The 23082-nt window shown below is 42.3% G+C and overlaps 1 protein-coding gene across 3 annotated transcripts in view; it reads left to right on the plus strand.

Annotated features, from left to right (window-relative positions):
* Positions 1-23082, plus strand: part of RNF121 (ring finger protein 121) — an 84161-nt gene that overhangs the window by 56694 nt on the left and 4385 nt on the right. For all 3 annotated transcript variants that reach the window (XM_061380703.1, XM_061380705.1, XM_061380704.1), the window contains 3 exons: positions 1991-2145; positions 5624-5731; positions 8561-8681. In XM_061380703.1, the coding sequence (XP_061236687.1) occupies positions 1991-2145; positions 5624-5731; positions 8561-8681 (384 nt within the window). The remainder of the gene's footprint in view (positions 1-1990; positions 2146-5623; positions 5732-8560; positions 8682-23082) is intronic.

Here is a 23082-nt window from a genome sequence, read left to right on the forward strand (position 1 = left end):
TTATGTAAAAAGCCAAGTTTTTGGAAAAGCTGGAAGTAGACAAGAATTCCTGTTCTTTCTTAGAGAAAACATATGTGACTGGACCATGTGATTGAATTCTTCTCAAGTCTCTGGGCCTACTGCTTTATAAACACCCCCATGAGCCTGTCAGAGTAAATGATGTGAAGGCTGAAGACCATGCAGCCCTTCTTTGCACACCCACCTTCATCTACCCACTTCTAGTGTCATGATTCTGGTTGCCTTATCCCCTAGTTTAAATATTTTAGAATGCTTCATTCAGGGAGTCATTCACTCCACTGCAGGGAGTCCCTACAGTGGAACTGGTCCTGAGGCTGCATTGTTCACTGAGCAGTGGGCAGACAGCACTAGAGGCTCTAAGGCAAAGTGGCTGATCACCATTTTCTCCCTCTCTGTCTTTTAAAATATACAAATAACACTAAAAAACTAAAGCTTTTTCTTGCCACAGAGCAGTCTATAAAAATAGAGTAGTAGCTACAACTAAAAAGATGCTTTAAGCTGCACTATCCAATCTGATGTAGCAGTGGAACTCCTGAAATGTGACTGGTCTGTTTTGAGATATATTGTAAATATAAAACATCGGATTTTAAAACCTTACTACAAAAAAAAAAAAAAGAGTAAAATGTTTCATGGGTAGTTTATATTAAGTATGTGTCAAAAGGGTAATATTTTAGATGTATTGGGTTAAATAAAATATATTATTAAAATTAAGATCATCTGTGTCTCTCTACTTTTTTAAAGCATAGCTATTGTAAAACTTAAAATTACACATATGACTCATGTTATATTTGGACTAGGCAGCACTAGTCTAGAAATCCTCAAGAGTAAATATTTTCTCAAAAGTTTTCTCTTCTGTGAAACTTTAGGATGCTAGCTGCTATTGTCCTCTCTATACCCACCCCCCCTTTTAAAAAAATATATTCTTTCATTTCATTTAATACCAGGAAGAAAGCCTCTGAGTGCCAATTATCTTTTTTATACCTGCTGCTCACCTGAGAAGAGTGCCATCTAGTGACAGTTGGGTGGTTGGGGAAGGAGTTAGAAGACTTGGGGAAGCAGAAGACTGGTGTTGGTCCCAGCTTCTGACTTAGAATCGTTGTATACATTTGGAACACCTTAGCTGACAACTCTGAGGTGGAAGGAGGGAAAGTAAAATAGATACTCTTATAACAGAATTGTGCCTCTCTCTTAAGGTTCTAGTCTAGCTTTCCCCTCAGTTATCTAAATTCATTGAGGATCTATCATGGGCCAGAGTATGGCCTTGTCACTGCTCTCAAGGAGCTTACAGTAAGGTAGAGAATGAATTCAAACCTAGCCTCATACTCTAGATAAGCACTGTAATGATGGTAGAAAGGAAAATGCTTTTGGAGCATTGGGAAATCGTGACTTATTCTGCCTAGCAAGGAGACTGAAGGCTTCATGTGTCTCTCATATGGTACTCTCAGGCTGAAAGGCAGGTGGGAAGGATGTTTTAGTCTCAGAGCGGGACACCTTGACTGCAGTCATGGGGAGTGGTAGAAGATGGTCCTGAAACAGTCGTTTGGAGCTCCATTGTAGGAGATATGACTGCCTAAGGATGTCAGATCTTATCTATAGAAAGGGGGACCTCAGAGGGTTCTAAGCAGTGGAGTGACATGTTCACAACTGTGTATGCTCCTGGGAAGGATAAATTGGAACAGAGACATTGAATTCAGGGAGACTTAATGCGGTCATGGTCAGCCAGGTAAGAGACAGCAAGGGCTCAAATGGAAAGGAAAGAGTAGATACAGTGAACAGTTGGGTGGGGGAAAAGGTTGGTGTCAAGCATGGTCCCAGGGTTTCTAACTTGGGTCACTAGGAGGTGCTTTTATCCAAAACTGAAGTGCAAAGAAAGGATCAGGCTAAAATGGAACACAAAAGACATGCTCTGGATTTGTGAATGGATCTGCAGAGGAAGCTGGCTAGAGCTGAAGTGCTTATGTTTGTGTTTCAGATGGTGACCCTCTTTCAGATGTGGGTTGTTCCCCTCTATTTCACAGTGAAGCTGCACTGGTGGAGGTTCCTAGTGATCTGGATCTTGTTCTCTGCTGTCACAGCCTTTGTCACCTTCCGAGCCACCCGAAAACCACTAGTCCAGACAACCCCAAGGTGAGAATTTAGCTAGTGGGTAGTGGGAAGGAGCCAAGTTTCCTGAAACTAATGGGTTGGGATGCATGGGAGGTGGGTGGGCTTAAACTGGGGGAAAAAAATTGCAGTTTTTATCTGCCAAGATTACTTGGCACACAGCCCCACCAAAACAAGCTGATTGGGAGATCTCCTGCCCCATTCACAGAATAAAACCCCCCAAATATTTCCCTATAGCTTACCTTACGGTTTACATCAAGGTCTGTTTATATTAAAAGCTAACAATATAAGTAAGCAAATCCTGGTTCTTATGGTCTCATTTTAAGTGTTGTTTTCTTTTGTGAACTCTTCTCTGATCTCTAAGTAGATTTTCTGTCACATTCTCTTCCTAGTGCCCTGTAGCTTTCCTTCATAGAACTTACCACAGTTTATGACTAAATATTATTTTAAGTGTCTGTCTCCCCCACTAACTAACTGTGAGATCAGGAGCCACATCCATGTTGTTTGTCACTGTATATCCAGGCTCTGCCAAAGGGCCTGGCACATAGTAGCCTATTCTGAATTTTTGTTGAATGAATGAATCTTAGCAAATTTAAACTGGAGAATTATAACAAACAATACTTCCTTCTTTGGTCACAAAGCAGCCCCTTCCTGTATAATTCTTTGTATTTCCAAATGCATTTCTCATCTGATCCTCCCAACCAGCTTGTGAGGTCATTTATATCTATGCTTGACAGAAAAAAAAGAGAGAGAGATTTTCTCATTCATTCATTCAACAAGCACCTGCTCTGTGTCAGGCCCTGTGCTGAGTGCTGGGGATACAGAGCTGAATAAGACATGGTCCCTGCCCTCAAGGAGTACTCGTTTTAATGGAGGAGATGGACAAGAAAGCAGCTGTTTCAGTGCAGTTGGTAAGTGCTTTGAGACACGTGTGCAGGTCTAGGAGAGCCTAACAGAGGAACTGGCCAGTCTCAGAGTTGTAACTACATGATCCAGAGACCTCCAACTTGAAACTTACTCTTTTTCCCATGCTTCTTATGTTCTACTTTACTGCCAGCCTTTTCTTGGCCTTCTATTATTCTACATGTTTGTTTTATTCTACAAAATAAAGTTTACTTACAAGGTGAAGTCAGTGATCCAGAACCGCCTCTCTGGCTATGGTAGTTTGTTGTTATGGAGAAGGAAATGGCAGCCCATTCCAGTACTCTTGCCTGGAAAATCCCATGGACAGAGGAGCCTGGTAGGCTACAGTCCATGGGGTGGCTAAGAGTCAGCATGACTGAGCGACCTCACTTTGACTTTTCACTTTCATGCATTGGAGAAGGAAATGGCAACCCACTCCAGTGTTCTTGCCTGGAGAGTCCCAGGGATGGAGGAGCCTGGTGGGGTGCCGTCTATGGAGTCGCACAGAGTCAGACACAACTGAAGCGACTCAACAGCAGCAGCCGTTTGTTGTTACTGTTGCTTAGTTGATAAGTTGTGTCTGACTCTTTTGTGAGCCCATGGACTTCAGCCCGCCAGGCTCCTCTGTCCATGGGATTTCCCAATCAAAAATACTGGAGTGGGTTTCAATTTCCTTCTCCTAGGAATCTTTCCTACACAGGGATCAAACCTGCATCTCCTGCTTGGCAGGAAGGTTCTTTACCACTGAGCCACCTGGAAAGTCTCCTATAGTAAAAACCATTATAAAATATATAGGCTCTGGAGCCAGATGGATGTGGATTGGAAACCCCCAACCCTGCCATTTGTTAATTATATGACCCATATGACTGCATGTTTCTCAGCCTTGAATTCTTTATCCCTAAAAATGCAATAATAATTGCTACCTCATATAGGGTAATATGAAGAAAGTATAATAAAGCATGTTAAGTATTATCAGGTAATTTAAATATATTAGCTAAATGACTGAAAATATGTTTTTAACATGAGAGGTTTTCAGTGATTAACAACTAGCATTCAATAATGCTTTACAGTTTCAAAGCACTTTCATAAACATCCACATTTATTTTTGCAGCATTTATTGACCATATATTTTATACACTAGGAAATGGGCTATATACAATCCAGTGAGAAAGGTAGTAAGGGGTTCCTGTTTTAGGACTTAATAAACTTGTCTCAAGTTAATATGACTTACCTGGGGTTACTTAATCCACGTTCCTCCTAAAATGCCATATCCTTTCTGCTGTGTCTCACTCCCAGCTGATCATTGCAGACTCTGGATGGTGGAGCTTCTGTGGTCTTTGAAGGTGGACACTGCAAGGTGTTTGGGTCCCTTTGCTAACCTGAGAAGTCATTATACCCTTGCTTAGCCACAGCAGGGAGGCCCAAGCAGGGACCTTGAGCATCTTCCCTCAAGCCCATTAGAGTGACAGTAACCTTGTTGGCTCTCAATAGCTAGACGGATTTGCTGAGTTGCTCTTTAGCTCTCCTTGCCAGGAGAACAGTGGCCCATGATATAAGGGACCTACGTCCACAGCATTTAAAAGGCTCTGGTACATTCTGGGAACAGTCTTTCCTCTCCGAACCTACTTGCAGTCAACCAACCAGATTCCATACTTCTTTTCATTGGATCCTAGGGAGCATGGCTCCTCTTTCAGGAGAATCTCATACCCCCATCAAACCCCCACTCTCCAACCCACACCACTGACACACACACACATCCAAATAAAGGTATTCTTTGAGTGCCTCCTTCCTTATCCCTTCTCTTCCAAGGGGGAAAAAAATTCAGAAGCAAACTCATTAGACATCATTCATTTTGTTATTGTTCTGTGGGTTAGAACAAAGCAGTATTCAGATTAACCATGCCCAGTTACAAAAGCCTGTAGCTAATTCTACCTCTTATTCATTTTTCCTTGAATCCTCTTTCCTGGCAAGAATACCTGTTTCCTTCTGAGCATAGCTATAGTTACTGATTTTCACTTCCTTATCCAGCTAACCTAAATTTGACATGACATAGTTGTCTGAGGTTAGGCAGGCGTTCTTTGTTTGATGTTGAAACCTCCTTTAAAAAAAAAAAACAAACACTGAAGGATAATTGCTTTACAGAATTTTGTTTTCTGTCAAACATCAACATGAATCAGCCATAGGCATACATTTATGCCCTCCCTCTTGAACCTCCCTCCCATCTCCCTCCCCATCCCACTCCTCTAGGTTGATACAGAGCCCCTGTTTGGGTTTTCTGAGACATACATCAAATTCCTGTTGGCTATCTATTTTACATATGTTGAAACCTCCTTTTAATGCTCCCTTTTCTTCCCTTGGTTTGAGACCAGGAAAATATAAATACCAAAATACAAATACAAAATACCTCCTGGGTATGTGGAGGTGTTTTGCAATTGAGGGAGTGATCAGCCATGTATAGTAACTGAAGTTGCTCAATATTAAGTCCTAGGCAAAGAGCCTGATGTCCCCATTGATGTGAGAGAAAGGAATTCTGGTGATGCAGAGGCTCTTAGGCTAGTGTTTCTGGGTCAGCATTACTAATTTTTTCTCCTTTCTCCAGGTTGGTTTATAAGTGGTTCCTGCTGATCTATAAAATCAGCTATGCCACTGGCATCGTTGGCTACATGGCTGTCATGTTTACCCTCTTTGGTCTTAACTTATTATTCAAGTGAGTACCCTTTGCTTTTGTTTTTGCTGGTGTTTGGGGAGAAGGGACTGGTGAGATGTGCCTTTGTTCCTGGGACAAGTCCTGAGTTTTAGCGAGAGGAACATGGCACTCAGGATAGGCGACTCGGGCTGTGGAGGATGGGAGGATATTTTGTGCTGGTACAGAGAAAGGAATGTCTGGATAATACAGAGTTAAGAGTCTCAAATCATTGGTTGTACTTTCTAAGAATTTATATTTTAATGGAAAACTATAATAACAAAAATAAGCATAATAATGATTATACCCGTAACTTCATCACCCCAACAGAACCATTTTCCTTTTCCATGTGTGTATTGTTTCTTACAGCATCCACTCTACCTTAGTGGTCTTATGTTCAAGCAGAGTAGGAGTTGGCAAACTACGTCCTATGGGCCAAATTGACCTGCCTTCAATTTTTATAAAATAAAACATTTCTGCTGAAACACTCATTTGTTTACACATTGCCTGTTGCTGTTTTTGCAGTAAAACAGCAGAGTTGAATAATTGTGGCAGAGACTTGAAGGGCCATAAACCTAAAATACTTACAATTTGGACCTTTACAGACAAAGTTTGCTGACCCCAGGCTAGACAGTTGAACTCATGGAACGGTTGGTTGCACCTGGCAGCAGATCCACCTAGAAAGATACAAGACCAGAAATAATAAGGCAGTGCTTGCTGGAGTCCTTCCAGTAGTCCCAGGGCTGAGATTTGAGGGAATGAGACCACGCACGTGAGTGTGGGAGCCACCCAGGCCCAGAAGCTGCACTTCTCCAAGGAACACATCAGGCTTAAAACTTCCTGGATCCAGATCCTGTGTTCTAATCGCAGATCAGGTTCAACATAAGCATTGTTGCTTTGTAACACAGCTGACATTCTGCTTTTAAGAGATTTCTCAGGAGACAGAATTAACCTGTGGACTTCTACGTCTTGCTCCACTGTTGGGCATGTAGGTTGTTTTTCAGTGTACTGCTGCCACGGATAATACTGCCGAGTTGCTTCCTAAGGATACACGACTAGGAGTGGGATTCTGGCTTTTCCTATTGTCATAAGCTTTCCAAAAGATCTGATTCAGCATATAGGTCCCCTCCCACACCCCTGCTCATTAGATTGAAAGCCAGATAATCCTGTCCTGGACTCTGGGACAATGACTATGACAATGATAATGACTCTGGGACTGGAGGGTACAAAAAGTAGGGCAGAAAAGGGTAGAAATGTGGTTTCCTGGCTGAGGGAATGGGGGCTGTAGGCTGTGGGTCGTGAGGAATTCTAAGCCTGGGACAGTGCATTGAAGCTAGAGATTTAGGATTAAAATTTAAATTCATGACCACTGACCTCTTCCCCAAACTGAGTACACTGTAGGCAGGAGTTTCTGATACTGAAAGATGTCAGTCCTACTTTATATAGTGAGAGGACAACCACGGAATTCTTCCTTCCAGGTGTAGTACAGGCTGAAAGAATAAACAGGTGCCACAGATCTTTATAGGAATTTATCAGTGAAGAGTCATCAGGTCTCATCAAAGAAAACCCAGGTATTTCCAGATAGCTTCCTAACCTTTGTGATTAAAAAAAGTAAAAACCAAGATTCTCCATGTTTTATGTTATGTTTTTAAAGGTATTTACCCTAGAATTATAATTTTTACTTTGATAAACTACATAAGGAGGAAAATATACTTGAGAATCTTGACCATTTTTTTGATGCTAATTAGTTAATTGGTATAAGACCATGATATCAAATTAGTATGTTAAATATTACAAGATTGGTGGGCAAATTCAACTTTCTGAGATAAATGTAATTTACAGTCTTAAGTGAACACATTCAGTTCTTCATACAAATGTTTTAACAAAGATACTTTTCTTTAATAAACATTTAAAGACTCAAGTTTGCAAATTATTGGTCCGTGAAATCACTAAAACAAGCTTCCTAATATTATAGGCATGTTGTCCTTAGTAAGAAGACTTGAACCAAAATTTAACTTTGGTGACATGATACAGAATATATGTAGTTGCAACTTAAAAAGTGTATGTAACGGGTATGTGTACATTTACTAACGTATCTTTCTTTTCTAAAGCTGTGGTTAGAAAGCTTTTTTTTTTGTAAAAGGCCAAATAAATATTTTAGGTTTCATGGGACAAAAGGCAAGATCTAGGATGGTTTCTAGGTATTTACGTAACAAGAGAGAAAACGCCTCCCTGCCCCATGTATTTGCCTGGGTGAACTGTCTCAGATGGTGGGCGTTCTTTGTGTCCACTTGCCATCAGGTGAAACATTCTCTGAAGGAGGGGCCTGAAGGGGGTGGGTGAGCACTGGGATCAGTTTCAGTCTGCTCCTGTGACACCCAGAACCTGCTGTGCTCTTCCCTTCTTTTGGAGGGCTTGGCCATTTCAATTTAGGCAACTTGCTGGAGGAGAGGCAATTCATTAGTGAGTTGCTGACTTCCAGACCGAAAATCCCACTGTTTGGTGCGCAGTGGTTGCCAGTGGTGGAGTCCCCAATGTGTAAGTGCGAACCAGAACAGAGCCTAGGCCGCTGCAAGGCATGGTCATCAGTCACAGGAGGCAGGCACTGGAAACCCCGTGAGGAAATGGGCAGAAGGGGATACTCTGTCTTGGTCTTCACAGCTTCCAGTCCTAGCCTGTCAGGAGGTGCTCACAGACCATATGCAAACAGGTTGGACTTGGTTTTAGTTTGTCAATACTTGCTCTACTCTTGAGGCTTCCAATTTTAGGCGCTGCCTTATGTGTCCCAGAGTAGTAATGCAAAGCAAGTGCGTCTCAGGGCAAGTCTTACAGGCCATACTGCTTCCCTTACAGGATCAAACCTGAAGATGCTATGGACTTTGGCATTTCTCTCCTCTTCTATGGCCTCTACTATGGTGTTCTTGAGCGGGACTTTGCAGAAATGTGTGCAGACTACATGGCATCGACCATAGGGGTGAGTTCACCTGGGCTTTTATTACTGCCTCCTGCCACCTTCAAAGAGTTCAAGATAGCATTACTTGTTTGATGGAAGAGATAAGCCTTACAAAATCCTTCAAGATGTGAGTGGTTATATATGGAGATTTCCTCTTTAAAATTTGGAAAGCTAGATCTCAGAGGTACCCTGGAATTTTTAACTCTAAGCCATAAGGTAAAAATCACTTTACCCTACAGGAAGTTGAGAGTCACTCGACAGATAATTATTTAATGTCTCCTGTGTCCTTAAGCACATCTAATGTGCTTAGATTAGAAAGGTGTACAAAAATAAACTTGAGTATTGCCCAAATGGAGTTTACTGTCGAGAGAGATGGGTATTAAAGTAATTTAAAACACCAATAAATTATATATGATACATTCATTATATTATTCATAATAATATATTATGAAATTATATTATTAGAAATTATAACTAATAAATATTATCAAGGGAGGTTCATGATACTATTAACAAATACAGCATTTGACCTAGTCTTGTGGCTCAACGGTGCCTTCCCTGCTGTGACTTTTGAGCTGACCTGAACAATGAGTGGGAGTTAACCAGATGAAGTGAAAAGTGAAGTGTGTACCAGGTAGAGGAAATAGCATGTATAAGAGGCCTGTAGTGGGAGAAAAGGTGAGAACTTTGAGGAACTAAGGCTAACGTGGTTGTGGGGCTGAATTATAGTGGAAGTGTCTAGAGAAATAAAGGCTAGACTAGAAAAACCCATATAGGCCAAATGAAAGATTGTGATTTTTATACTAAAAATACTAAGGGTCTAAGATAGAAAATGATGTCATCAGATTTGCACTTGGAAAAGTTCATTCTGGCTTTTTGGATAGAGAACAGATGGGAGGGGGGTCCACAGATGACCGTGACCCACTATGACTATTTAAAGAGACAGTTGCAGTAGTTTGTGCAAGATGAGGGCAGCTTGGATTAGTGTAGAGATGGTGAAAAGGGACAGAAGTAGACTGAGAGGTATTTTGGAGGTAAGTTTGACAGGACTTGAATATAGATTGGTTCTGGGGACTGAAGGAAAAAACAGGAAGAAAAGAAAGGTAGGTACTGAAGCTGACATTTCTGACTCAAGCAACTCCTCGGATCCTTCACTGAGATAGGAAATGCTGTGAGAGGACCAGGTGGAGACCATGCAAAGATTCTTCAAGCCTAAAATATAGATAAAGTAACAGTCAGTCTAAGAAACCCAACTCAGTATCCTTACTCCTTTTTTTCCACAATGGAAATATGTTTGTTGTTTTGTTGTTTGTAAAAATAATGAGTTCTTTTTGTAATTGTGTGAACAACACAGAAGTGCTCCCCATCTTGGTATCATTCCATTAGACCCCACCCCAAGAAGAAATATTTCCAACTTTAATAGACATTTCTCCAGTTTCTGTGCTGAAATAATTGTGACTCTTGGTGTGTGGGGACTGAAGGGCATTCCAAAGTTCTTTCTAGGTCGAAGTTTGGCAAGTTGGAGAGAAGCCCTAGAACATCAGGGAAGTGGGTTCTCCTGGTTCTGCCACATACAAGTCCTGGCTTTTAGCCAGGAGATATCAGTGGAGACCAATTGAAAAGAAAAGAAAGGCTTGGCACTGACTTCATGTGAGGCACTTCAGGACCTCTTGCTGAGCTTGTGGCAGTTTTGCAGGTGGGGACCTCTTGGCTGTGCAAATTTGTATGTCACAGCTACTGTGATCTCATTTGTGCCTTGGGCTGGTAGGCTTAGGGCAATTCAGGTTAAACAGAAGATACAGCTATCAATAACCTTGGGTGTGTGTGCTAGTCACTCAGTCATATCCAATTCTTTGTGATCCCATGGACCGTAGTCTGCCAGGCTCCTCTGTCCGTGCAATTTACCAGTCAAGAATACTGAAGTGAATTGCCATTCCTACTCAAAGGGTTCTTCCCAACCCAGGGATTGAATCTGCATCTCTTATGTCTCCTGCGTTGTCAGGCAGATTCTTTACCACTGTCCCACCTGGGAAGCCCTATCACCTTGTGTAATGTCAACCAAGTACAGTTTTGGGTCTGGAACTTTGTGTCCCAGTATCATGGGACTCTTATTTTTCCTGTAATGGATTAAATAGAAAACAAAGTATATTGGGTCACTTTATAGACAGCCAAAATTAGATTCTTTTCTGAACAGCTGTCTCATGTTTTAACAGCATCTCACTTTCTCTTATTTAGTTGTGTCTTCAGCTGTTCATTCAACTAGTTCACTCCCTGAAGAGATTTTCAGACCCTAGATTGTCTAATTACTCACTTTACTTTCAGCAGCAGCTGTTCACTAAAACTGTTTCCTTCGGTGGCACAACCAGCTTTACGGAGTGTCTCTTACTGGAATCCTGTCCTTTACTCTCTAGTGATTTCTTCTTCTTTTTCGTTTTTACAGGACCAGTTCTCATGATTTTCCCAAGTAGTTGCCAACTTTATCTCAAGGTTATTATCAGCTGCCAATTTAAATATAGCCTTTATTCCCTCCCAGGTGGGTCCCTAGTGACTAATCTGCAGAATCCCTTTTCTGTCCAGGTGGAGCTAAGCTCAGAATTGATTGATTACCAAGTTAGCATCACTCCAGTACTCTTGCCTGGAAAATCCCATGGACGGAGGAGCCTGGTGGGCTATAGTCCATGGGGTCACTAAGAGTCGGACACGACTGAGCGACTTCACTTTCACTTTTCACTTTCATGCATTGGAGAAGGAAATGGCAACCCACTCCAGTGTTCTTGCTTGGAGAATCCCAGGGACGGGGGAGCCTGGTGGGCTGCCGTCTATGGGGTCGCACAGAGTCGGACACGACTGAAGTGACTTAGCAGGAGTTGCAGCTGGGAGAAGGAGTTATTACATTGGCCTCTGCAAGATAGGATTTGACATGGGCCTCTTCCCATGTTCTTGGGAAGAATTATTGGGTACTTCAGTGATTGTAAATGATAATCCCGCATAAGATAATTCCCTGCTGCTGCTGCTAAGTCGCTTCAGTCGTGTCCGACTCTGCGACCCCAGAGACGGCAGCCCATCAGGCTTCCCCGTCCCTGGGATTCTCCAGGCAAGAACACTGGAGTGGGTTGCCATTTGCTTCTCTAATGCGTGAAAGTGAAAAGTGAAAGTGAAGTTGCTCAGTTGTGTCCGACTCTAGCGACCCCATGGACTGCAGCCCACCAGGCTCCTCCGTCCACAGGATTTTTCAGGCATAAGTACTGGAGTGGGGTGCCATTGCCTTCTCCGAGATAATTCCCTAATAATGATAAATTCCAGCTTCACCAGGAGACCTGTTGGGAGAATTTCTCGTTAGGGTGGAGAGTGCCTCAAACACTAGCTCTTGACCCCTTGTATTCTCCTTCCTTTCATGGGATGTCACTAGTTACCCCCACCACTCCATGATAACAGTCTGTCCCAAGGGTAAACCACATACCTCACTGTACCTCTTAGCACAGAATGTAAGAATCAAACAGTCACATTGGATTTTATTAAAGAGTTGAGGATAAGAGCGCGAAAATAAAGTGTGAGCCTCTTTACCAGGCGGCCTGCTCTCCAGGGCTTTTAGACCCTGCCTCATCCAACTCGGCCTATATCAGTGTACTGGGTGTCATCTTAGCACCCACAGCCTGGAATCCACACCTGGACAGTGACTGTCCTCCAGATGCCAACACCCAGAGCCTGTGTTCTTGACAAAAATAGTGCTGCCCCTCCTTTATTCCACAGGCTAATCTTCTGAATCCTAGTATCTTACCTGATAGCTACCTCTCCCTAAGTAATTGACATTGAGAATGGCTTTCCCTTTCAGAGGAGCCACTGTATCCAACTGTCTCTTTCAGAGGAGTCACTTTGAAAACTCCCATCCAACAGAATGTGACCTTGCTGATCCTAACTATGGACAGGCAGTTTGCTATTTCCCCAGGGTCCCATCCTGGAGGTCATAGGAATACTAGGATGGCCTGTGATAGTACCGGGTGAGTCACCAGGAGTTCATTGATTTGTTGTTTTCCAATTTTCTTCGTAAATATTGCTGAGATTTAGTAACAGGTCTTCTGCTAGGGCTCAGGATGCCAGCAGATTAGATCAGACAGGAATGTGGGAGAAGAGACTCCAACATGAGATTAAAGGGATCTATCTTAGAGTTCTTTCCAACCCTGAGAATTTCAGGACTGTTTTTATTTCTGCCCACTTTGGTCAGATGGGCCTTGGTCTTCTCAGGAACACATAGGCCCCTGAACCATGACAGCCTGAATTTCAAGAATATTCCTGGGGCTTCCCTGGTGGTGCAGTGGTTAAAAATCCACATGGCTTTGCAGAGGATACAGATTTGATCTCTGGTCCAGGAAGATTCCACATTCTGCAGGGCAACTAAGCCCCTGTGCAACAACTACTGAGCCCAGGCACACCTAGAGCCTGTGCTCTGCAAGAAGATAAGCCACCGCAATGAGATGAGAAGTCCAAGAGCTGCCACTGTAGAGCAGCCCCTGCTCACCACAACTGGAGAAAGCCCATGTGCAGCAACAAAGATCCAGCACAGCCAAAAAATTTAAAACATAAATAAAGAAGTTAAAAAAAGAGAATGTCTGTGGTCTCAAAGCCAGAATCTGATCAGTGCTTTGGGGAGGGTAATTTGAGGAAGTCAAGAGACAGCAGCTTTCCACTCATTCATTAGCCAACTCATTCATTTATTTATTCAAGCAACAGTTATTTATCAGTAGTCTACAGTGCACAGAATGTGACCAAGTACAGCCTGTACTAGCTTCATTGCTCACTTTCAATAGCAGCCCTAGTTGTTTTTTTAAAAAACTGCTAAAAATACACATACCATCTTAACCATTTTGAAGTGTACAGTTCAGGAGCGTTAATACATTTACATTGTTCTTCAGCTGTCACCATCATCCATCTATAGAACTCTTCATTTTGCAAAACTGAAGCTTTATACTCATTAAACAATAATTCCCTAATCCCCGCTCTCCCCAGCCCCTGGCAACAATCATTCTGTCTGTCTCTATGAATTTGACCACTTTAGATACCTCACATAAGTGAACTCATATGCAATATTTGTCTTTTGTGACTGGCTTATTTCAGTTAGCATAATATCCTCAAGGTTTACCTTTGTTATGGCATGTCAGAATTTCCTTCCTTTTTAAGGCTACATAATATTTCACTTTGTGTATATATACCACATTTTCAATTCTATTTATTTTTTCATAGTTTTTTGTATATTCGGTGATCACAGCTTCTATCCCAAAGAGTCATAGTTGATTCTGGAGCTGTACCAGTCAGGAACTAGGTCTGATTCATCTCTTAGTCCCCCTCTGGGAGTGGTTTGACCTAAAAAAAAAGTCTGTGATTAATTTATTTCACAATTCCTAGAAATAAAACTATGACTTTTTATAGTTGTATTAAGCATTCTTAACTCCTTTTACAGTACTCTACGCTACTACTCTCTTTAGTTAGAGTCCGACACGACTGAGCGACTTCACTTTCATTTTTCACTTTCATGCGTTGGAAATGGCAACCCACTCCAGTGTTCTTGCCTGGAGAATCCCAGGGACAGGGGAGCCTGGTGGGCTGCTGTCTCTGGGGTCGCACAGAATTGGACACGACTGAAGCGACTTAGCTGCAGCAGCAGCAGCTCTTTGTTTTGCCTCACTTGGAGAAATTTGTAACTGTTTTGTTGAGTCAGTTGATTCAAGGGACTCTTGGATGAAGTCTGTGTTTTCCAGCTGGTTACTGTGAGGTCATAAGCCTGTGATAGCCAGTCAGTTTAGTTTCCATTCACACCCGAAAGTCGTGGAGGGTGGGGCAATGGCGCATTGGGAAATAAGCTTATTTCTGGGACTTCCTCCTCTGTGGGATTGATTAGCAGGCAGGGTAGCAACATACTGTGCTGTATTGGGCCTGGTGTCCTAGCTCACATTTTCTGTCTCCTGAGCAAATTGCTGTGCCTCAGACTTCCTACTTCCTGGAGCCTCAGCAGCCCCAGATAATATGAGGACAGGGCTGGCTACCCATTCATCTGACTTGAAGTAGTAGTGTAAAGAGCTGGGGGGTCAGAGTCAGACAGACTTGGTTTCAGATTCTCCTCCACTTTTAATTATCTGTATACTCTTAAGTAAGTTGCTTTACCTTTCTGATCGTCTTTTCTTAGCTGTAGTAATATTGTCAGCCTTATAGAATTGTGGTAAGGAACAGATGGGTTAATGTCAAGCACTTTGCAGACTAGCCAGGCCCATGGCAGACACTCAGATGGTGATGATGATAGCAACTACTGTTACCTACTGTACAGTCCTCCTGTGCTACATATTTTATATCTAATCACCTGGAGCACAGGGCCCTTGTAGACTTTGTATCTTCATCATACTCAACACATAAAGCAAGCCAGACAGATCATTAACCATGAGTGCCAGTTCTCTCTTGATGCTATCTTTTGTCTGAAATCACCTTCAACCACTCTGTGGTATGGAATTTCCTCCTCTATAATCCTGGAAATGGGTATTTTATTCACTTTTTCAGCAAGTATTTCTGAAGCCATCTTGAACTGACAGGGAGCCAGCTGACCCCTGCCACCAACTCTCTGGCCTCGAGTGAGGCTCTGCTCCCTAGCCATTAGTCTCCTCACTAGTTGAGGGGTGGACCAGAAGAGCCCTCGAGGCTGTCATGGCACACGTTTCCTGTGATGGTCAATGGTGTGGATTGGAACTCCTGTATCCTGAGCCCCTACTACAGACAAGCTCCTGTGCAAAAGGAGAAATCTGACTGTTCATCGGGAGCGCACCCTCTCCCACTTTGAGTAACCTCTGTTTCAAACCTCCACTCTTAAACCTCTAACACCCCTTCCCTCTGCCCTTCATTCTCAGCAGATGATCTTGCCTCCTATTTTCCTGAGAAACTAGAAACCAAACAGGACTCCCCCCCAATTCCTGACACGGTACCTGTAGACCCACTTCTGTTTGCACCTGTCTTCTCCTCCCCTCCAGGAACAGTGGAGTAAGTGTCCTCTCCTCCATCAGAGACCAGCTCTACCTGTGCTCTAGATTCCACACCTCCTGCCTCCCCAGGGACCTGGTGTACCACTGACTTCCTTTCTCACCTAGGACTTCAACTTCTCCCTCTACTGGGTTCTTGCCTATTAATCATTTAAATATTCTGTTTGAAAAAATGTCCTTTCTTTGACATACTTTCTCTAGCTACTGAGCCATTTCCTGTCATTGACAGTTAAATTTGTGGAAAGTTTCTGTTTCCTTTTTGATTACCTTTCACTTACTTTCTGGTCTATTCTAATTGACCTCAAGTCATACCCTTCTTCTGCAGTGACTCTTACTCAGATCACCAGGGACTGTATGTCACTTATTCTGGGGGATTGATTATGATCTCAGCAGTCAACAGCACAGTTGACTCAGCACTTCTTTCTTCTTAAAAAGGGTTCCCCCACCCCACCCCCGCCTCCTGACAGTGGCTTTTGTGACATTACCCTGTCCTGGTTTTCTTTCTCTGTGATATTTTCTGTCTTCTCTGCTAAATTTCCTTCCCCTTAAATGTTACTGTTCCTATGAGCTCAAGGCGAAACCATCTTCTCTATTCTTCACTAGTTATTTCCTTTCTTTTTCCATGAATTCCAGATCTGTAATCCAGAACTCTATTCTGAACTCCAGGCCTTTCCTAGTCAGCTGTCTCTTTGGTATCAACAGTTGGTCGACTTCTCCCAATTTTTATTGCCATCAAATTAGCCCAAGTTATCACCTGAGCATGGGAGAAGGAAATGGCAACCCACTCCAGTATTCTTGCCTAGAGAATCCTGTGGACAGAGGAGCCTTGATGGGCTGCTGTCCATGGGGTCGCACAGAGTCGGACAGGACTGAAGCGACTTAGCATAGCATAGCGTATCACCTGAGCATAGGCCCCATTATCCATTGCATTTAAAATATTGTAACTGTCTCTTAGCTGGTCTCACTGAATCCATTTTGGCCTCGTCTCCAATCCGTTTTTCACATGGAAGATCGAGTGATCTTTTAAACAATACAAGTCTAAAATAAAGCCTTTAGATGACTTCTCATTTAAAGTCCAAAGTCCTCCATTTTGGCCTTAAGGACTTACTGTTTTCCTCTTTCTTACAGACTTCTTTCAGTTTCTCAAGTGCATCAGGTTCTCCCTGCCCCTGGCCTCCTCTTGTCACTTCTGCCTGTCTTCGTCTCACTAACTTTACTCACGTTTAACCTCTCGGCCTAAAATGCCACTCCTCTGAGGAAGCCTCCTGAGATGACCTAGGCTTAGTTAGGAGACCCCTTCATTGCAGTGTTCTTTGATAGCCCTTTGAACGCCTTTTAATTAACTAACTCTTATTTTAGCCTTCTAAGTAATTAGTTCTCATTTTATGTACATTTAAAACAAATTTTATTGGAGTATAGTTGACTTACAGTGTTGCGTTAATTTCTTCTGTACAACACAGTGACTCAGTTACATATGTGTGTGTGTGTGTGTGTGTATTCTTTTTCATATTTTTTCCATTGTGGTTTGTCACAGGATGTTGACTATAGTCCCCTGTGCTATACAGTAGGACTTTGTTGTTTAGTCTTCCTATATATAATAGCTTGACTCTGATAATACCAAAGTCCCATTCCCTCCCTCCTCTATCCTCCCTGCCCCTTGGCAACCACAAGTCTCTTCTCTATGTCTGTGAGTCTGTTTTTGTTTTGTAGATACATTGATTTGTATCGTATTTTACATTCCACATATAAGTTTTATTATATGGTATTTCTCTTTCTTTTTCTGCCTTACTTCACTTAGTATGGTAAGCTCTAGGTCCATCCTAGAGATGGCTGTAAATGGCATTGTTTAGTTCTTTTTGATTACTGAGTAATATTCCATTGTGTATATATACCATATTTTCTTTATCCATTCATCTGTTGATGGATATTAAGGTTGTTTCTGTGTCTTGGCTATTGTAAATAGTGCTGCTATCGACATAGGGTTGCATGTGTCTTTTTGAATTGTAGTTTTATCTAATATATGCCCAGGAGTGGGATTGCTGGATCACATGGCAACTCTTATTTTTATTTTTTGAGGAGCCTCCATACTGTTTTCCTCAGTGGTTGCACCAATTTATATTCTCACCAACAGTGTAAGAGGGTTCCCTTCTCTCCACACTCTGTCCAGCTTTTACTGTTTGTAGATTTTTTTTGATGATGGCCATTCTGACTGATGTAAGGTGATACCTCATTATAGTTTTGATTTGAACCAAAGATCAAATTGCCAACAATGATGTGCTGGATCATCGAAAAAGCAAGAGAGTTCCACAAAAACATCTATTTCTGCTTTATTGACTATGCCAAATCCTTTGACTGTGTGGATCACAATAAACTGTGGAAAATTCTGAAAGAAATGGGAATACCAGACCACCTGACCTGCCTCTTGAGAAACCTATATGCAGGTCAGAAAGCAACAGTTAGAACTGGACATGGAACCACAGACTGGTTCCAAATAGGGAAAGGAGTATGTCAAGGCTGTATATTGTCACCCTGCTTATTTAACTTCAATGCAAAGTACATCATGAGAAATGCTGGGCTGGAAGAAGCACAAGCTGGAATCAAGATTGCCGGGAGAAATATCAATAATCTCAGATATGCAGATGACACCACCCTTATGGCAGAAGGTGAAGAAGAACTAAAAAGCCTGTTGATGAAAGTGAAAGTGGAGAGTGAAAAAGTTGGCTTAAGGCTCAACATTCAGAAAACGAAGATCATGGCATCTGGTTCCATCACTTCATGGGAAATAGATAGGGAAACAGTGGAAACAGTGTCAGACTTTATTTTTTTGGTCTCCAAAATCACTGCAGATGGTGACTGCAGCCATGAAATTAAAAGACGCTTACTCCTTGGAAGGAAAGTTACGACCAACTTAGATAGCATATTCAAAAGCAGAGACATTACCTTGCCAACAAAGGTCCGTCTGGTCAAGGCTATGGTTTTTCCTGTGGTCATGTATGGATGTGAGAGTTGGACTGTGAAGAAAGCTGAGCACTGAAGAATTGATGCTTTTGAACTGTGGTGTTGGAGAAGACTCTTGAGAGTCCCTTGGACTGCAAGGAGATCCAACCGGTCCATTCTAAAGGAGATTAGCCCTGGGGTTTCTTTGGAAGGAATGATGCTAAAGTGAATCTCCAGTACTTTGGCCACCTCATGCGAAGAGTTGACTCATTGGAGAAGACTCTGATGCTGGGAGGGATTGGGGGCAAGAAGAGAAGGGGACGACAGAGGATGAGATGGCTGGATGGCATCACTGACTCTATGGACGTGAGTTTGAGTGAACTCCGGGAGTTGGTGATGGACAGGGAGGCCTGGCGTGCTGCGATTCATGGGGTCGCAGAGTCCGACACGACTGAGCGACTGAACTGAACTGAACTGAATAATTAGCAGTGTTGAGTACCTTTTCATGTGCCTATTGGTCATCTGTACATCTTCTTTGGAGAAATGTCTATTAAGGTCTTCTGCCCATTTTTCCATTGGACTGTTTGGTTTTTTGTTCTTGAGTTGTATGAGCGGTTTGTATTTTTTGGAAATCAAGCCCTGTTGGTCGCATCATTTGCAAATATTTTTTCCCATTCCATAGGTTGTCTTTTTTTTTTTTTAATGGTTTCCTTTGCTATGCAAAAGCTGGTATAAGTTTAAAGGATGGTATAAGTTTAAGCCACATTTTTTTGTTTTTATTTCTGTTGCCTTGAGAGAGTGACCTAAGCGTACATGGTTATGATTTATGTCAGAATATTTGCCTTTGATCTCTGCTAGGAGTTTTATGGTGTCATATCTTATGTTTAAGTCTGTAAGCTGTTTTGAGTTTATTTTTGTGCATGGTGTGAGGGTGTGTTCTAACTTCATTGATTTACATACAGCTGTCCAGGTTTCCCAGCACCACTTGCTGAAGAGACTGTCTTTTTTACATTTTATATTATTGCCTCCTTTGTTGAAGATTAATTGACTGTTGGTATGTGGGTTTTTTCTGGGCTCCCTGTTCTGTTTCGTTGATCTATATATGTCTGTTTTTGTGGTAATGGGACCCTGTTTTGATTATTATAGCTTTATAGTATTGCCTAAAGTCTAAGAGTGTTATGTCTCCTGCTTTGTTGTTGTTCCTCAGGATTGCTTTGGCAATTCTGGGTCTTTTATGGTTCCATGTAAATATTAGGATCATTTGTTCTAGTTCTGTGAAAAATGTCATGGGTAATTTGAAAGGGATCTCACTACATTTGTAGATTGCTTTGAGTAGTATGGCCATTAAATGCCAGTTTCCCCTTGCTGTAGGTTTCCTGAAGACAGAGGCCAGGTCTGTGTTTTTCCAACATTATAGCCCAAGACCTAGTCCAGTGACTGGTACCTAGTAGGTACCCAGTATATCTGACGGAAGGAAAGAAGAGTTTGAGTGGCTTGCTCAAGATCATCAAGATAGTAAGTGACAGAGGATGGAAATGCAGTCTGTCCTGACAAACTGTGTGGCCCCTTGAGCCCTTTCCACACTGAGGCATCAGGCTCTTGAGGTTAAACCAGAATCTTCCTCCCTGTACTTTACCTTACTCAGCCCGAGGGCCTCCTTATGCAGTCTCAGTGGGCTCTGCGAACTGTTGGTTGCTGGGACCTTCCTGACTTGACAGACTCATCTGATGACTTTGTTGAAACATTGTGGGATTTGACCCTGCTGGCCTGTCGCTACATTAGCTCGCAGGGAGAATGGAGAAGCTAGAGGCCTAATAGAACTTTGCCTCAGTGTCCCTCCTACTCTCATCACCTCATGCAGGTTCTCTCTGATGCTGTATCCCTGCCCCAGTATCCTGGGGCAGAACTTGGAGTGGTTTGAGGTTAAGTTCTTCCTCAGAGCTCTCCTGTCCTGAGTTGGAGGGTTCCCCTTTCTCACTGCCGATGCCATGGGCCAGAGTGAGTGGTGGTGTTCCTGTGCTGCACAAGTGTGCAAGGATTTGGTGCCAGAGCTGGGCTCAGACTTCTTGGTCTCTCTTCTCACTGTTCAGTTGATGTGCCTAGAAATACTCAGGCAGGCACATTCAGAGCCATCAGCCTCTTGAACTCTGGTGGAGTCTGTCTCAGAGGTCCTCTCAGCACAAACATTCAGATTCCTGCTTTGGAGAATTGCAGCTAGTGGGCTCCCATGGGTTTGGCTTCACCCTAACTCTCACTGGTGGCTCAGAGGTTAAAAAGCGTCTGCCTCCAATGCGGGAGACCCTGCCTCCAATGCGGTTTCCCGACCAGGTTTGATCCCTGGGTCAGGAAGATGCCCTGGAGAAGGAAATGGCAACCCACTCCAGTATTCTTGCCTGGAGAATCCCACGACAGAGGAGCCTTGTAGGCTACGGTCCATGGGGTCGCAAAGAGTCAGACATGACTGAGCAACTTCACTTTAACTCTCACTTATCCTTTTGCACTCTTGATACACAAATCAGAACCTTTTGAATTATTGGCCCTCACTGAGCTAAGTAGCTGCATTTCTCCAGTGTTCAGATGTCAGTGAACATCTTGGTCAGGGGGTCTGGGTTCTCATCACAGCTAGTTTCTTTCCTTTCTGGGCTTTGGTTTCCCCAGTGACGGGGCTGCTCTGGTGTTCTGTGACAGTAACAGGCTCACCTTAAGCCACTTCAGACATTCTTGCAAGACAGGGAGCGAGCGTTGAAGGTCAGAAACTCTATATTCATGGATTCTTGGGGTAGCTCTGCCCTCTACCCCTGAGAACTTTTGGAGTCAGGAGAGCCATTTCTCAGAAGGGCTGCTTGGAGTCAGAGAAGCCGCATGTGGAGTGGAGGTCATGGCAGACGTAGCTGTGTCCTCCCTACTCCTTGTCCCAGCTCCTTTACCCCCGCCCTTCTTCCACTGTTGTCCCTCACCCAGCTAACAGGCTGTGAAGTTTTCAGAAGACAGTTGCTTGGAAACAAAAAACAGAGGAAACTCAAGTTAGGAAAATAACAATACAAAAAAGGCTAAGTATAATCTGTTTCCCTTTATAGGTACAGATTAAATTGTAATAATAAATACAGAAGCCTTTTAAAGAATTAATTTTACAGTTTTGCAAGATGTGAAAGTTCTGGAGATGAGCTGCAGATCAATGTGAATATACTTACTGACATTACCAAACTGTATACTTAAAAATAGTTAAGATGGTAAATTCTATGTTACGTGTGTTTTACCATCATTTTTAAGAACAAAGAAAAGAAAAAAAACAATAGTTTCAACAAAATTCAAGTCTTTTATTCTTGGGATCAAGGGGAAATGCTATGTAGTTATTGAACAATAAACGATAAGGAAAGTACACAAAATTTTGAATTTCTGTTTGGAGCATGGAATTCCTCATTCACTGTGATTAACTATGGTAATAAATAATCTTTTAAGGTATGAGCATACCTCTTTTTATCATGCTTTGCTTTATTGCACTTCGCAGATAATTTTTTGTTTTGCTTTTTGCAAATTGAGGGTTTATGACACCCCTGCATCAAGCAAGTTTATCAGCACCATTTTCCAACAGCCTTTGCTCACTTTGTGTCTCTGTGTCACATTTTGGTGCTTCTGGCAGTTTTGAATTTTTTCATTATTATTTGTTATGGTGATCTGTGGTCTTGGATGTTACTGTCATAGTTGGTTTTTTAGACATAATGCTATTGCACACCTAGTAGTAAGTAGAAACATAACTTTTAAATGCACTGGGAAACCAAAGAATTTGTGTGACTCACTTTATTGTGGTGTTCTGGAATGGAACCCACAATATCTCTGAGGCTTGCCTGTTATATATGTTCATTAAGGAAAATTTGAGTACAGAAAAGTAGGCAAAATAAAAAACACCCATTTATAATCCTGCTACCAAGACATCACTGGTGTAAATACTCTCATACATTTCCTTCTGACCTTTTGATCGATCTGCTTGCTTGTCTTTACATATGGTACCAACAACAGTACTATGCCTCCAATTTTTGCCCTGCTTTTGACACTTAATGTTGTATCTCAAGCTTCAGCTGACTCGCTGCCTGTCTAGCCCCTTGAGTGGGTGCCACAGGTTATCGAGGCATCCTTCTATTGTTGGTCATTTATGGTTTTTTCCATTTCTTTGCTTGTTTTTGTTTGCTGCTTTTTTTTCTTGCTTTTTTGGGAAAATATATGTAGCATAAAATTCACCATTTTACCCATTGTTCAGTGTGCTATTTCCAAAATTTTTGATCATCCCAAACAGAAGCAATAACCCATTTCCTCCTCCCCACTCTGTTCTATTTTCTATCTATGAATTTGGCTATTCTAGATATTTTATAGAAATAGACTCATATATCAGTGCAATGCTTATCTTTTTGTGTCTAAGTTGTTTTACTTAGCATGTTTCCAAAGTGCCTGCACGTTTTGGCATGTATCAGAAC

This window comes from Bos javanicus, chromosome 15 (genome assembly GCF_032452875.1).
Source record: "Bos javanicus breed banteng chromosome 15, ARS-OSU_banteng_1.0, whole genome shotgun sequence".
Taxonomy (NCBI): Eukaryota; Metazoa; Chordata; class Mammalia; order Artiodactyla; family Bovidae; genus Bos; species Bos javanicus.